Source organism: Lissotriton vulgaris, chromosome 2_1, assembly GCF_964263255.1.
Source record: "Lissotriton vulgaris chromosome 2_1, aLisVul1.2, whole genome shotgun sequence".
Taxonomy (NCBI): domain Eukaryota; kingdom Metazoa; phylum Chordata; class Amphibia; order Caudata; family Salamandridae; genus Lissotriton; species Lissotriton vulgaris.
In genome coordinates this window covers 373,351,150-373,367,782 of record NC_141687.1, presented here as the reverse complement: position 1 = coordinate 373,367,782, position 16,633 = coordinate 373,351,150, and the positions used below count along the sequence as shown (strand labels likewise).

At 48.1% G+C, this 16,633-nt stretch overlaps 1 protein-coding gene across 2 annotated transcripts in view; it reads right to left on the bottom strand.

The window, feature by feature from the left end:
- SMG6 (SMG6 nonsense mediated mRNA decay factor) overlaps positions 1–16,633 on the bottom strand; it is a 1,283,123-nt gene that overhangs the window by 86,392 nt on the left and 1,180,098 nt on the right. For both annotated transcript variants that reach the window (XM_086955188.1, XM_086955187.1), the window contains exon 16: positions 12,147–12,294. In XM_086955188.1, coding sequence (XP_086811314.1) covers positions 12,147–12,294 — 148 coding nt within the window. The remainder of the gene's footprint in view (positions 1–12,146; positions 12,295–16,633) is intronic.

Below are 16,633 nucleotides of genomic sequence, written 5' to 3'. Positions count from 1 at the left end.
TCACCATATATGAAGCGCGTGATTTCCCCAAAAGTATAAAAAATGTATTTAATATTGTGGCACAGGGAGGGGGAAGCTGAAGGACTTTTGTGGATTTGCTGGGAACACTGTGGGTACTACTGCACAGTGGGGTCATAGCTTAGTTGCAATGCAGGATACTTTAGGAGTGGGAATGATTAAAGATATTAATTGCACTCTAATTGTGGAGGTTTAAGCAACGCTATTGTATTTTTATCTCTTGAGATTTTGTGCATTGCAATGAAATGCCAATAAAAAGCATTACAAAAAAGAACCTTGGTGTCATTTTGTCTGTTACAAACACATCATCATAATATTCATTCTGGGATATTAAAATGTTGCATAAAACTTACATCTCTATAGACAATAATACCAGACAAAGCAATGAAAAAAAGATTACATATAACGAACTCTAAAATTTCTTCTTAGTTTTCACATGATTATTAAAGTGCATGTGCATAGCAAACGAGCGACAAATAAAACCTCCAAGTAATTGATACAATTTCTCTTTAAATCTTTCTTCGCACAAAAATTCAAATACATGTTGATTTTTTTTAATATTTAATCATCAAGAAAACCTCATTTTAAACATGATGCACTTCTTAAACGATAAAAAGGCCCTAAATATGCAATTTACTTTGCAAAATTGGATGCATGGAATCTGTTTTTCACATAACGACAAATTACCCTTCCTTGTTCCTATATTTACCAATTCTATGACCGTGATAAGCAACACATTTCCTAACCTAGTGTAAAATAAACAGGAAATGGATAATTAATTTAATCGTCATACTGTCCCAGGTTTCACATGCAAAACACACGAGTTTGCTTAAGATCACTTGCATATCAAATTAGGCAGTGGAAGAATGCCTAACCCAAACTTAATAAAGAGGTTTCACATAGCCACGGATGTCATATGCTCAAGATATTCTTCTCTTTCCACAAGGGGGGCCGAGTGAGGATTTGCAGATAACTTTACATCTTCCACTAGCATAGCATATCAGAATTTCCTTTTGACCAACCAATAGCACTTCCCTGGGTTATAAAGCTGGCTTAACCCAAAATTAATTGAGACATATATAAGAACATTTTACGTATGTGATCCACCTATGCAAGTCTCACACACCATTACAATTAAGGAGCTCTTCCTGTGACTGCGGGCAGAGCAATACAAAAGATTTCCCCATAGTTTACCCCAAAACAGCAGAGGGTCAATAGCTCCAGTATACAACTGTAAAAAAGGGGTTCAAAGACAACCAGTAACCAAAGACCCTTTTATGTTGCCCGGCGGTGTCGCCTCTATGACCCACCAATATTAATCAATGAAGAAGCAGGCGCTGGAGACTGGAAGGCAGGAAACGAGGATTTTATTCTCTCCGGAGGAGAACACATCAATTCAGACAGCAAGTATCGTCACGAGGTGCTCTAACCACATTTCTGAGGCCTGGCCTCTTATACTAGGGTTTATGACCTTTATTGCACGTAACACATTCTCGCAACACTTTGATATTTGAAAGAACATCCTCGGAATCTCCCCTACAGGCCCGTTCCCACATACATTTACAGTTGAATTCCCCACCCCGGTCACAACAGGTGATGATTGTCGCGCAGCAGGGCATTCCGCCGATTCACGGAATGCATGGGGTTGATCGGATCTCATAGGGTGGGGGCTTTGATCGGCTCGAGGGTCCTTTGATGGGGAGGGGAAGCTTCCTACTGTACGGGGTAATAAACAGTATCCGCAGGGCCAGGTGGTGGCCTGGGAATAAGGAAGACAAACGGGGACACAGGAAAAGGGGGTTTGCATCAAAAGGATCTGAGACCATGAAAGGAATGAAGGGAGGTGTCGCGCTGGGAACAGGATGGGATTCTGTGGCGGAGCTGCGCTGAAGAGGGGTTTATGACCCAAGGCATGAGAGAGCGGGGGTTGTCAACGTGCGGGGGATGTTTGCGAGGTTAGGAGAGAGAGAGAGAGAGGCGCTGGCTATCAGCGAGGGGCCGGGAGACCATGATGCTCAAAATGGCTGCTGCTTACGCGCACGAATGGGCTCGAAAGGGGCAAGATGGCGCCGATAATGTTGACGTTTTCAGTCTAATCTTTAACAGTCCTCCCTTTTCAACATATCTTAGCCAACTTGCTTACTCAATGTCAATCTTCATCAAATTCCTAACCTCGGCATCATATATTGCTCTCATATGTTCGTTCCCAAAGTCCACAGTCTTAGGGCAAATACAATTTACGCATAATGTACACAGAGGTGGCAGACATTGAATTCCTAAGCATAGACCGCATATTACAACTATAGGAATCAGGATAATGGTGAATAGTCTCCAGCCCCAGTTCTTAACGGTGCTCCAGAACCAACCACCAAGCGACCATTCTTCTTGTTCTTGGTGGACTTCCGAAGAGAGCCTATGAAGATGTTCGATGGCTTTGTACACTGAGGGTGAGTTGTCCGGTATGTACGTACAGCAGCTGGACCCAATAATGCGGCATGCTCCACCACGATCCGCAAGAACCACATCTAGGACAAGGCGGTTCTGGAGGGCCACCAAGCGGACCGCTTGAAGTTCAGCGGTGTTGTTAGCAAGGATACCAGCCGTGATGTTCATTGTTGTCTCAACTGCTTGAGTCAGATGTCGGATGGCACGGCTGTTCGCCATCGGGCCCCAGAGGGGGACAAGTCCCTTCATAGCATCGAGGAACTGCGCTCCTGTTGAGTCGGCTTGTTCAATGTCTTTGGCTCGTTTTTGTCTGTGATGATTTGCTGGTGCCACATAAGTCGGAGGAAGGATGAAGGAAATGAAACAAGTGCCCCCCCAGCCTTTGGGGAGCCAGGTGTAAGCCTTCGTGCCGCAGACGAAATACGTGTTTGGAGATGCCACAAAGGAAGGTGGGTCGGTGGAGTCCAGAGTTCTGGAAAACCGGCAAGCACTGTGGCCTACCAGCTGAGTCCCAAGCCCTTCCATGCACATGTGGCCGGTGACGTTGATGACTGACAGGGCCACAGTCAGAGTGGCAGCCGTTCATTTTCGCAGGTAGGAGAAGGTGGTTCTGGTTGGATTATTGAACACTTGCATTTCGATTTGTTCTTTAGCCGGGATGTCCAAGTGGATTGTGTTGATGGTGGTCTGCGGGCAGAAGTGTGTCTTTGTTCTGTTCCGCCAGACCCCGTGGTAGAAATGCGTTACGGTTTTGCTGGAGGTGGCATTGTCCTTAAAGCTTTCTTGCAGAAGCATCAGCCAAGCAAGACAGGAGCCGTGAACTGAGAAAGGTGAAGGGATGAATGGTATCGAGTGTCCAGTGGCGTGGGGTAGCAACCCACAGATCCAACAGTTGGTGGCATTGGTGGCGAGGTTGTGCTGGTGAAGTAGTTGTACGAAAGAGTTATTCCAAAATTCCTTTCGCCTCTCTCTGAGTTGGGGAGAGAGCGAAATTAGATAATGTTCCTTCATGGTGGTAGGCTGAGCAGTGGTCAGGAATGTTTCGTGAGCAGGTGCATTTTCTTCTACAATCCAGAGTGTGGTCATGAGGAGAAAGCAGAAAAGGATTGTGATGAAGAGTGCAATTGTCTTTGAGCTGTGGAGTCTGTCTGCTTTTGGGTTTCTGTGGTGGGTATTTCCTGTTGCCTTCATCATCTTCTTATTTGGTGCTTCCATCATCTTCTTATCTGGCGCTTCCATCATCTTCAAGGTGCTCGGTAGCGGGCAGAACCACAGATTTTGTTTTGCTTCTCTCCGGGTAACCCTTGGTAGTGTTTAGGTCACCGTTCTGAGATTTAACTCAGTCCGTGGTCTACTTAGCCGAGGCTCCCTCCTTTCGACGCAGGAAATACCCTTCTCTCGATGGCACAGTGGGATCAGAGAATTTTGAAAGTTCAAGCGTTTCGGTATCAGGATAGCAGGTTAGTGACGGTCGGTCCTTGTTCAGGAGCTCTTCTTGGTTGCCGATGTTTTCGGTCGAGGTCAGGGTCGAGGAGACCTTCTTACAGTGGTGTGCATGCAGCCAGTTGCGTTTTCCCTCCACTCGAAGTGCTGTTCGGGTGGTGATGAGGACTTGCCAGGGGCCCGTCCACCGGGGTTCCAGACTCTTGGCACGCTGGAAGTTCCGGATCAGGACGAAATCCCCAGGCTGGATGGTGTGTCCGGGACCCCTGGAAGTGTCAGGGATGGCATGCAGCACCTGTTGATGGATAACAGACAGTGTTTTAGTCAACTGGCATAAGTAATCAGACATTAGGACGTCCGGGACGTCATGAATGGAAGTTGGTTTCGGTGCAGACCAGACATTCATAGGCCGGCCGAATACAACCTCGTATGGTGTCAAGTGGTGTTTGGTAGGGGTGGAACGCATTGAGAGCAATGCCAGGGGGAGTGCGTCTGGCCATTTCAGTCCTGTGGTAGCCACTATTTTGGCCAATTTTAGTTTCAGTGTGGCGTTATGTCGTTCAACTAGTCCGGCAGATTGGGGGTGGAAGACTGCGTGGAACTTTTGTTTTACACCCAACCCCTTCAAAATGAGTTGGATAACTTCGGCTACGAAGTGGGGGCCATTGTCGCTCCACAAAATTCGACAAAGGCCGTAACGGGGGAAAAACTCCTTTAACAGTACTTTTGCTGTGACCATAGCAGTGTTGTCACGGGTTGGGTATGCTTCCACCCATTTGCTAAATGCGCATACCACAACAAGTACATATTTCAGGCCTTGACATCTGTCTAGTTGGATGTAGTCCATCTGCAAGACTTCAAACGGGTGATTTGGGACCCCAAACCGTCCCCGGGGTACTACAGTTCCCTTCCCGGGATTGTGTTGCAGGCATATCAAGCATTGTTGGACCAGGCGCTTGGCGGACTCTGTGATCTTATCATTGTGCCAAACTCTGGAGACAAGTTCAATCATGGGGGCTGATCCTATGTGGGCAGGGGAGTGTGCCATAGTCAGTATGGGAATCAGATACGAGTCAGGTAGCAACCATTTGTTTGTGTCTTTTGTCCGCCAGCAGCCTTCGTCATCTTTCAATCCCACCCGTGTCCATTCAGTCAGTTCGTGTTGTGTGCTAGCCATTTGAATGTCTCTAATAGTGTCCCTAGCGTCAGACCATTTTTCTGCTTGTGACCTGGTCGCGTACATGCGTGTTGTCGTCCTATTTTCAGCTGTCGTTCGGGCAGTGATGTCGGCTAGTGCATTTCCCTGTCCAATAATGTCTGTCACCCTTTTGTGTGCCTGGCATTTGATGACTGCAAGCTTTTTGGGGAGAAGGACGGCTTCGATCAAGGCGGAGACTAGATCCCCGTGCAAAATGGGGGTGCCGTGTGAGGTCAAGAATCCCCTCTCCCTCCAAAGGAGCCCAAAATGGTGAACCACCCCAAAGGCATACTGGCTGTCGGTGTAAATGTTTGCTGTGGTTCCTGCTGCTAGAATACAGGCCCGTGTCAGGGCAATCAGTTCCGCTGCCTGGGCAGATCGTTGCGTTATGCGGGCTGTCTCGACTACAGTTCGAGCCGTGGTGACTGCATAGGCAGCTGAAGTGGTGCCATCGGGGAGTTTGATGCAAGAACCGTCCACCCACAGCTCTCCGTCGGGGTCGGGAAGGGCCGTGTCTCTGAGGTCAACCCTACTTCTGGTCTGTTCGTCTGTGAGGGTCACACAGTCGTGTACAGGGTGCACATTGGGATCGTTTTCTGGTAAGGGCAGCAGGGTTGCTGGGTTCAGTGTGGTGCATCTCTTCAGAGTGATGTGGGGTGCGAGCAGAGTCAGTTCGTATCCAGTCAGTCGTGCACTCGTCAGGTGTTGCGTTTTGGTTTGGTTTAGGAGGGTGTCAACTGCATGGGGTACCAGTACTGTGAGGGAATTCGAGAGCACGATCCCCTCACTCTGTCGGATAGAGATCGCAGCAGCAGCTACGGCTCGAAGGCAAGCAGGCAGGGCTCTGGCTACAGGATCAAGGGTGGCTGAGAAGTAAGCGCATGGTCGTTGCTTTGAGCCGATGGACTGGGTCAGGACAGATAAAGCGCACCCCTCCCTTTCGTGAGTGTAAAGGGAGAAGGGCTTTGTGTAATCGGGGGTACCCAACACAGGGGCCGAGCAAAGGGCATCTCGTAGTTGCATGAAGGAAGCCTGACACTCAGGGGTCCAAGGGAGTGGGAAAGGGATATCCTTAGCTAGCAGTGAAAGCAGTGGTTTTACTACGAGGCTAAAGTTGGGTAACCACTGTCGGCAGAAGGAGGTGAGGCCTAGTAGGGAGCGGACCTGTTTCTGGGTCCTAGGGATGGGGGTGTCGAGAATGGTTTGGATTTGGTCAGGAGTCAGTTTCCTTCCGTCTTTGGACAAAAGGTGGCCTAGGTAAGTGACCTGGGGTTGGCAGAATTGCAACTTCTTCTTAGAGACCTTGTGGCCATTTTCTGCAAGGAAGTGCAGGAGTTGAATGGTGGCTGTGACAGCTAGTGGAGTGGTGTCGGCTGCCAAGAGGATGTCATCGACATATTGCACGAACACCACTCCATCGGGTAACTGGACTTGATCCAGTTGTCTCTTGAGGGCTTGGCTGTAGATGCTAGGGCTTTCTGTGTAGCCCTGGGGTGCTCGGCAGAACCTATACGAGCGGGCTTTTAGGGTGAAACCGAAGAGATATCGGCTGTCTGGGTGGATGGGGATGGAAAAGAATGCGTTTTTGAGGTCAATGACAGTGAAGGTGGTGGCAGTGGAGGGAATCAAAGTCAGGATGGTGGTAATGTCCGAGACCACAGGGTACTGGGGTACCACCACTTTGTTGATCTCTCGAAGGTCAATGATGAAGCGGTATGCTTTCTCATCTCCTTCTCCCTGTTTCTTAATGATGGGCAAGATTGGGCTGTTGCAAACGTTGCTAACCACTTCCTCTACCACTCCTGCGTCTATCAGTGATTGGATGATTTCTACCAATGCCTTCTCGCCCTCGGGCGATATCCGATATTGTGGAAGTTTTGCGAGTGTTGCATCTGGTCGAACAGTAATGTGCACTGGGTCAATCATCATGCGCCCTACATCCGAATCCGTTTTGGCCCACAGATACGGAGGCAGAGTGTCAAGCAGGGAAGTGTCAGCGTCGGTGATGGAAAACATGTGTCTGGGGGGGCAATGTCTAAGCAGAACAGGATTGTCGTAAAGGAAAACTCATCTTGGGAACATCTAATCGTTGCTCGGAAGTGTTTCAATAAGTCGAGTCCCATAATTGCGTCAGGGCTGTTGGAGGAAAGCAAAAACGTAGTGTCAGTGGTGTTGTTTTCTAAGTCAAAGAGGATCGGGGCGGACAAAGGGTTAGTGGAGGGCGTTCCATCGAAACCTGTCGATGTTATTAGTGAGCCAGACAAGGGTGCCCTTGGAATCAGTCGTTTAGATAATGCACTACGTGTTGCGCCAGTGTCTACCAGGAATGGTGACTTTGTACCCAAGACCTTAGCAGTGACATAAGGGCCTTGCTGGTCAACATGGAGCTCGACTGGATCCCTCCCTTGCCCTAGGCAGTCCTATGCAAAGTCATGAACATCATCGTAGTCAGATTGCTGGCATTGGTTCTGTCGGGGTCGATCAAATGTGTTTGGCCTACTTGATCTATCATTAGTTGCGTTGTTTGGGGGCCCTCGCTGTGGTCCCCTATTTCTTGGTTCGCTTGCTGTATCTCTAGGATCTCTATTTCTGATGAGTTCCAAAAGAACTGGGCACTGAGATTTCCAGTGGCCCGTTCCTTTACAGAAAGCACACTGGTCCTCTCTAATGTCTGTACGTCCAATGTGGGGAGTCGAAGTACGGTCCTTGGGAGGTGCAGTTTTAGGGACGTTCATCTGATGGTTTCCCCGGTATTGGTCTCGTCCCAGAGTCACCCCTTGCAGTTGAGCCATCATCACCCTCTCCTTTAAATCTTTCTTCTTTCTCTCTGTTGTTCTATCGTTTTCGTTTTTCTGATGTTCATAATATTGGGCCATCTGGAGGATAGCCGTAGGTTTGGAGGCTGCCCAACTACTTTCGCTGGCCTGCAGTTTCTGCGAGACCTCCGGTGATAAACCCTTAACGTAATTCTGGACAAACAGATGGTGTCCGGTTGCAGTGGTCAGGTCCTGGCCGCTGTAATCGGAGAACACCGTTTCAAACCGGGAGAAGTATTCCGATACATCCTCCTGAGGTTTCTGGCGACAAGCCGTTACTATCGACCAGTCCACTTTCTTTTCTGGGATCAGGGTTTTTAATTTCTGTACGATTTTATCCGGGAGGTCTAAAATGGCTTTCAAAGGCTTTTGTCCGGGTTCTCGTTGTCTGTCTATGCCATCGAGTTGTGACCAGTTATGTCCAAACAGCTCAGAGTGGTCGACTTTCCGGATTTGCTTCCACACATCAGCTGGTAGACATAACCCGAAAAACAAGTCGATGTCAGCCAGAGTCATAATCGTCGATCCTAGGGCTGTACCCAACTCAGTATAGAAGGCAGTGGGGTTTTTACGTAGGTCAGGCAGAGATTTCCGGAAGGTCAGAATCTCTTGCCGGTCCCATGGTTGGTAGACCCAATTGTACACTACCCGTCCCTTTGCGTCTTTGTTGTTTGCGTCATCGTGAGTCCCTTCACCTCGTGGAGGAACCCAGTAAGGGGCAGCCTCTCGTATCGGCATCATGGTGTTAGATCGTTCAGTCTGTGGTTCGGTTGCTATGGATGTTGTGGATTCGATTTTCGGCTTTTGTTCAGTGAGGTGGCGGAAAACCTCAAGCGTACGCGTAAGGAGGTCCGTCACATCACTCTCACTCTCATCCCCGATATCGACCTTCCGGTACAGAGTCGTTAGGCTCTGGGGACCCTTTTCTTGATATCGGTCCTCGTATGCGTTTAAGACGTGGTAACACAGTTGTACAGTAAAGTGTCGTCTGTGACTCCCTGTATAAGAATTAAACACATCCGTGACGGACTCTTCATCTTCCCTCTTCTCTACCAGTATCTTTGCTATCTTGTCGACCCCTGCTCGCTCATTTTTGCTTAGTCTATATGTTCTTGCAGGACCAACCCTTCGGGCCTCTGCGTCGCCCAACGTTGTCGTTTGCGTAGCATCTAATACAAGGAGTTCAGCCGGCACAGAGGCCATGGGGGCTGAAGCCGTGGTGCTACTCTCGCTTGTACCTGGGGGTAGTGAGTGCTGTGCTAAGGGTTGGGAAGGGGAATATGGAGGGGGCATGTGGATGATCGGAGGACCTAGCAGCAGATCATCGTTGGTTCGCTGTTTCGAGTGTAATTCAGGGTAGAACGTGGAGGGTGTTCTAACCAGACACTGGCTTGACGTTTCTATTTCTAGTTTCTGTTTGGTATCCTCTCTTTCTTTTATCTCTTTCTCTAGTTTCTGGGCCGCTAGGTGGGCTGCTTTCCGCAGCTCTTTTCCCAACCTACTCTCAGTTCTCTTTTTACGTTGTTCGGCTTCTTTTCGCCACATGCCGAAGCTGTCAAGCATAGTGGGCGTCGTCTTGTTTTTACCAAGGGCTGTTTCTAGTGTGTTTATTTTATCGTCTTCAAAAGGATCCTACCAGTGGCCACTGACTTTCTCGATCCTTTTTCGTATATTTATGCCACAGCTGGCTATAGGCTATAGCGATTAATCCATGCTTCATGAACATGTCCTTATTAGGGGTGCCTTCCAGCGGAGCCGGATGGTTCATCTCTAATAAGCGGTCCGGGCTAAACAGGCTACTAACCAGTGGGGAGAAGACAGGCATGACGGATCACAATGGAATAATAGTCAGCACTACCTATCTTATCACTGCTTGCAAAGACTAGACAGAATATTTCTATTCTACGTTGTTTGCAGGTAGTGAATACCTCATGAACCAATCTTGAGCAATCAATGTTAGGTCAAAAATAAAAAATCAATATGGTCAATGGGGAGAATAAGTAGGCTCGCAAAGGTCCGCGTCACCTACCCTTTCACTATCTGCAAAGAGGGGACCTAATCTTCCCTGTTTGCAGACAGAGAATCTCCAGAAAACAATCTATAACAGTTAATCAATGGGGGAGGGGCAATTGTTCAGTGGGGGAGAAAGATAGGTCCGACGGATGCGTACCTATCCTTCGCTGTTTATAAAGGGAGAGCCTGTTGTTTCTCCGTTTGCAGACAGCGAATCTCCAAATAAATTAACAAAAAGTAATACTAGTATTTTCTCATCAATTATCAATCACTTTCAATTATCAATCACTTTCGCAATTCGTCGTGTTTACACGACCTTACCCGGACCGCATGGACAGTTTCTTGTCTTCCGAATCCAGCGCCCGATCGTCCTCTTCTCTTCGTGGTCCACGTGGCACTCCTGATGGTTCCCAGTCAGGACCGCAGATCACTCGAGAGAGGTCTGTTCGGAACCAGTGAAGTTCGGATGATCGGCTGTCAGACGAGGGTCTATCGGACAGGGTACCTTCCGATCGTTGCAGTCGTTCACTCTGTCGTCAGGACCTCTCCCACTGGATCCACGAGTCGCTGATGGGCCCCACGTTTGGGACGCCAATTGTAAAAAAGGGGTTCAAACACAACCAGTAACCAAAGACCCTTTTATGTTGCCCGGCGGTGTCGCCTCTATGACCCACCAATATTAATCAATGAAGAAGCAGGCGCTGGAGACTGGAAGGCAGGAAACGAGGATTTTATTCTCTCCGGAGGAGAACACATCAATTCAGACAGCAAGTATCGTCACGAGGTGCTCTAACCACATTTCTGAGGCCTGGCCTCTTATACTAGGGTTTATGACCTTTATTGCACGTAACACATTCTCGCAACACTTTGATATTTGAAAGAACATCCTCGGAATCTCCCCTACAGGCCCGTTCCCACATACATTTACAGTTGAATTCCCCACCCCGGTCACAACAGGTGATGATTGTCGCGCAGCAGGGCATTCCGCCGATTCACGGAATGCATGGGGTTGATGGGATCTCATAGGGTGGGGGCTTTGATCGGCTCGAGGGTCTTTTGATGGGGAGGGGAAGCTTCCTACTGTACGGGGTAATAAACAGTATCCGCAGGGCCAGGTGGTGGCCTGGGAATAAGGAAGACAAACGGGGACACAGGAAAAGGGGGTTTGCATCAAAAGGATCTGAGACCATGAAAGGAATGAAGGGAGGTGTCGCGCTGGGAACAGGATGGGATTCTGTGGCGGAGCTGCGCTGAAGAGGGGTTTATGACCCAAGGCATGAGAGAGCGGGGGTTGTCAACGTGCGGGGGATGTTTGCGAGGTTAGGAGAGAGAGAGAGAGAGGCGCTGGCTATCAGCGAGGGGCCGGGAGACCATGATGCTCAAAATGGCTGCTGCTTACGCGCACGAATGGGCTCGAAAGGGGCAAGATGGCGCCGATAATGTTGACGTTTTCAGTCTAATCTTTAACACAACAGTTTTAGCTCCCAAATCAAAGTGAACTAGATACACAGGCGCCCGCTGGGGAAGGTTACAGACTATTTATAACCTAATTCCCCTAACACAAAATGTTTCAAGAACTGGGCACTTTCTAGTACCTATGCACCCCATGTTGCTTTAAGCTGAACCATGGACCCAGACAATCAAACTTGTCAAAGGACTGCCTTACTTTAAGTAAGAACTCAAACGATCTTCCAGGTTTAGATGTATGCCAGACAATGAGGATTTTACATATTTGAACATTCTACCTCGGTTTTTTTCTTCTCACATAATGTTTGAAAAGCAGATAGATCATTGAGCAGTTTAATTTCGGTTCCAGCTCATAACATTGCCTCGTCTACATACAGCAGACATGAAACAGGGATACTGCTATCACAGGGACCATCATCTTTAACACCTTCGAATGCCTGTTCTAGACAGTTCAGACATTAAATAAAGAGGGAGCCAGAAGGCACCCTTTCCCTTCCAGAAGCAGTCAGTTCACCTCGAATCGTTAGGTTACCATAGCAGAGAATAACAACAAGGATGTGATGTCTGTCCTTTTCATTTGAGGAGTGTGATTACTGCTAATTGATGGGCACCTGGATCACAGAGGACACAGGAAAGGTCCATATCCCTGTACTGTCCAGTTACCAAATATTACTGCTTGACCTCGCAGGTGAATGGTAGTGTAAGGCCCCTGAGACCCCCCCCCACACTCCTCATTTTATGCTTACCTATCAGGGGCACGACCAGGATGTAGTGCTTGTAATCCAGCAGCTGCTTAAGGCTGGTCAGATGGTCGATGAAGCCATTGGTGTCAGGGACGAGGAAGAGTGGACGAATTTCAAGCTCGATTTGTCTCATGCGGTCCTCCAGCACAGCCTGCAATACAAGGGAACAAATGTTAACAGTAGCAACACAATGCACAATTGCAGGCAACACCAAATTAAACAAAAAGTACACAGGGAGCACAGTAGGCCCATCCCTGAACAGGTGCTATAGCCATTGATTTGTCATAGGCACAACATATATACGCACAGGTAACAGGGCTCCAGGACAATACCTGCACAGGTGAGAGAATTATTTAGGCCCATATCGACACAGAAAGAAGAGCTTCTGTCTCACACCATCAGAAGTGGAAGGGATCCCTGAAGAGGAGGAAGGACAACTGTCCACATCCGTCTACATGTCAATGAATTTCAGGTCCATAAATGCGCCTGTGACATGGCTCCAGGCCATCACACGCACAGAACTGACTTCAAACCAGGCTCAATTATATAGGGTATAGTGCACCATTGCCATGCATTACCAGATGAGAAAGGCCTCCACAGTCAATACCTACACTAGTAAGATTATTGAAGACAACTGCAGAGGTGAGACACTGCTCTAGGTCCATATCTGCCCAGACAGGAGTCCTCCAGGTCGATACTTGCAAGGGTAGTAGAGCAGAAGGCCTACATTTTTACAGTGTGCAGCACCCCAGACCCACATCTGCATAGGTGAGAGTACTCGAGACCCATCCAGCTGGGCGAGAGCATGACTCATACATGCACAGATAACAGTTCCAACCCTATATTTGCACACATGAGAGATTCCAATCCATAGAAGGGTGAGAGAGCTCTAGATCCTTACCTGCAAAATCAAGAACAGGCAATAGAGACAGTTCGCTATCTGTACAAATGACAGGGTACCAGAACTAAACTTCAAGTGTGAGTATGTCCCATACAATGGATTTATGGTCAGAGGGGAAAGTTATTTATTTTCATTAACTTTATCTAACCGCACATACCTCACCACTAGAATATTCCTCTGGCATCAGACTTAATCTGGACACTTTTCAAAGCAGTGCTCCCAAATGCCTTGATACCTTCAGCACTCTTGGACACGAAGTCAAAAACAATTTGAGGTACCAGTGTGCAGATCTCCAATTTGGGACCTTTTTTAGATGGCAAGAGAGACCACTCCAGATAATGGGGAGTAGGAAAGGCAATGAATAACGCGTGGTATCTACTAGAAAGAGTATTACAGAGGGTAAGTAACTTGCTCTTCTGATGGAATTCTTCTAACTGCAGATTCCTCACCTTTAGACTAGATACCAAAGCATTACATTCCTAGGTAGAGGGTCTGAGGAGTGAGCTCAGACCAAAAACATCTTGCAGGATTGAACAAGTGAAATTCTCTTCCCGTCAAACCTAGCTATCCAACTTTTTAGTGCTTCATGAACATATGCACTGACACCCATGTCGGGGCATGACAGATGTCAAAGACAGGCACTCAAATGCAGTGGTGGCAGCATTGGCCCAAGTCGGATGAACGCTCTTTCTGGAGGCTGCCTTTTGGCCAATCTGCAGTAGATTTTAATGCAAAGGGCTATCCGCCTTGACAAGAGACCTTTTCTGTACTGCCTTATCCTTCTTTGTCCCAGAGAACCCCACAAAAAGCTAATCATCTACCCAATGGTGTTTAATGTGATTAATGTAAAGCTTAAGATTCTTTTGGGGTCCAGCCGATGAAGTATTTCCTCCTGTTATTGAGGGCAGGCAAAGAAAGTTGGAAGGGTGATGGATTGCGCAATGTGAAAACGAGTCAAGACTTTTGGAAAGAAATCCACCCTCATCATCGTGACCATTTGTCTGGAAAAAAGGAGCTGAAAGGCAGTTGCACTGATGCATGTCAAACCTTTGAGAAAAAGTATCTCAGTAGGAGATTTAAACAATGATGGTTGTTCTGGTGAACACAGAAAAGCCAAAAAGGGTCTATAAGGCACCTTCAACGGTGCCTTTAATAAAGCCTTCCTGAGCCAAAGACAAAACGAATAACAACATATTCAACAGTTAGGCTTGTAAAGGATCTTTCCTATGGACTCAACACCAGGCCACAAATCTATCCCAGCAATCAGCGTAAACAGACTTTGTGGAAAGACACCTAGCAGTCAGTAAAAAATCTGTGACTGGTTGGTAAATCAAAAACAGTCAACTGCCACTGCTCAATCTCCACACATGGAGGTGTGGATTGTGAAAGTTTGGGTGGAGTACCCTACCCTGCCACTGCAACAGAATATTCCCCAGAAAGTGGTACCCTGATCCGAGGACAGACACACATGCTCAAAAGGTTCATGTACCACACCATCCTGGCCGAATCCACAGCCATCAAAATGACTTGGGCACGGTAATTCCTGGGTTTCGTCATAACTCTAGGTAGACAAGGCAGGGCCAGGAAGGCATACAGGATTGCCATGGCCCACTTCAGCCGAAACGCATAATCTATGGAGAGCCTTCACAAGAATTACAACGTACAACTCTTTGGAAGATGCACATTCCCAACGGTGCCAATGAGATCTAGAAGGGTTCTCCCCATTGTTGGAAGGTACTCTGTGCCACCTCAGGATACAGCCGCCGTTCATGTTTCATAAGGTGCCGCTGGCTGAGCTCATTCATCCCAATGTTCAAGGATCCACCTGGGGGTTCACAATCTGGAATATGCCCTTACGATCCAACCATCATCAAAGTCACAATGCCTCCTGGCACAGGACTCCACTCTGCCCTGCTTGTGGCAGTACAACATGGCGGTGGTGTTGTTCGTTAGAACCTGGAACAGCCTCTTGTGATGGGCGACAGGAAGGCCTTCAATGCCAGACAAATGGCCCGTAGCTCCAATACATTTCAATGGAGATGGGTTCTGCTGGAGACTAGATTCCTCTGATCTCCAGCCGTCCAAGATGACCTACCCAATCCAGCAGGTACACACCACCATGAGCTCTGTGTGGGAAAGTGAAAGGGTATGCAGCTGGTCAGGTGGCAGTCGAGCAGCCACCAATGCAGATCTTTTGCAGCCTCCTCCAACACCTGGATGACATGATACAAGTCTCCTTTGTGCTGGACCCACTGAGATTTCAGATCCCACTGAAGAGTCCTCATACAACACCTCACAGAGCGAACAAGCAGGATGCACAATGCTAAGAGGCCAAAAAGCCACAGAGCTGCTCTCACCAAGATTCAGGACCAAGGCTGAAAAATCGGGATCATATCCCAAATGTCCTGAACTCGTTGCAACAGATGAAAGGACCTGAACTTCACCAAGACCAAGACAGCTCCTACAAAAGAAAGTACCTGCGCAGGAGTCCGGTGTGACTTTGACTCGTTGATTGGGAACGCCAACGGTGTCTGCAAGTTCACCATCGTCTGGAGGTGGTCTATGACGGACTGTGGCGAACCAGCCTTAAACAACCAGGTGTCGAGAGAAGGGAATAAAGGGAACTCAACCTCTGAAGATGGGTAGTGGCCACCATCACTTTCATGAACATCTGAGCGACACTGGTAAGGCCAGTGGAGAGCTTGGAAAACTGAACATACTCTTGGCCAACCTTGGACTGCAGCCAAAGTCTGTGAGACTACATGGTGGGCACATGAAAGTTCATGTCCTGCATGTCTAAGGCTGCCATCCAGACCACATAAATCTTGGGCCATTGCGAGATTTTTTTTATTTATCCTTCCTCTGGATGGCATTCCGAGGTCGAAGATGCAAATTAGGCACAAAGGAATAGTGAGAGTAAAAACCAGTCCCTATTCCTGAGTCGGGATCCCTCTAGATGGCGCCTTTGGGCAGTAGAGCTCACACCTCTTGCAGTTAGAAGGTGCTCCCGTGAGAGCCACTCTGATGTGGGAGGAAGATTCGGCAGGTCGGAAAAGAACCGAAAGGCGTAACCCTGCTGAATGATGTCAAGGACCCATCTGTCGGTTGTGATGGGCATTGGATCCTACCTCCCACAAGGCAGTCAGTTGTGTGTCACTAAGGGCAAACTAAAGTGACTTGGACGCTGATGCCTCCGTAGAGGGGGTAATGGGACTATTGATGCCCCCGGTGACTTGCGCAGTGCATGCCAGATGCCTTTCACTGACCATGGAAGGACAGATGTGACTTCAGGGGGCTGGAGAGTCTGGCAATACCTGTACACAAACCCTCTAACATAGCATTTAAAGACCAGAACTGATATGGAAGCTGTCTGGCAGGGGTCAGGAGGCCTAAGGAGTGCACTGTGGCACAACTTTCCTTAAAGCATTCTTAGGCAGAGTCAACTTTTTCACCCAATACACGGGGTGCATAGAAAAGCATATACATAGCGGTTTTCTGCATATCTCCTGATAAGCCTGTGGATTATATCTATGCCTGGTGGATTAGCACTACATTGGGGTGATAGCATGCCCCAAGTAATTGGTGTCAT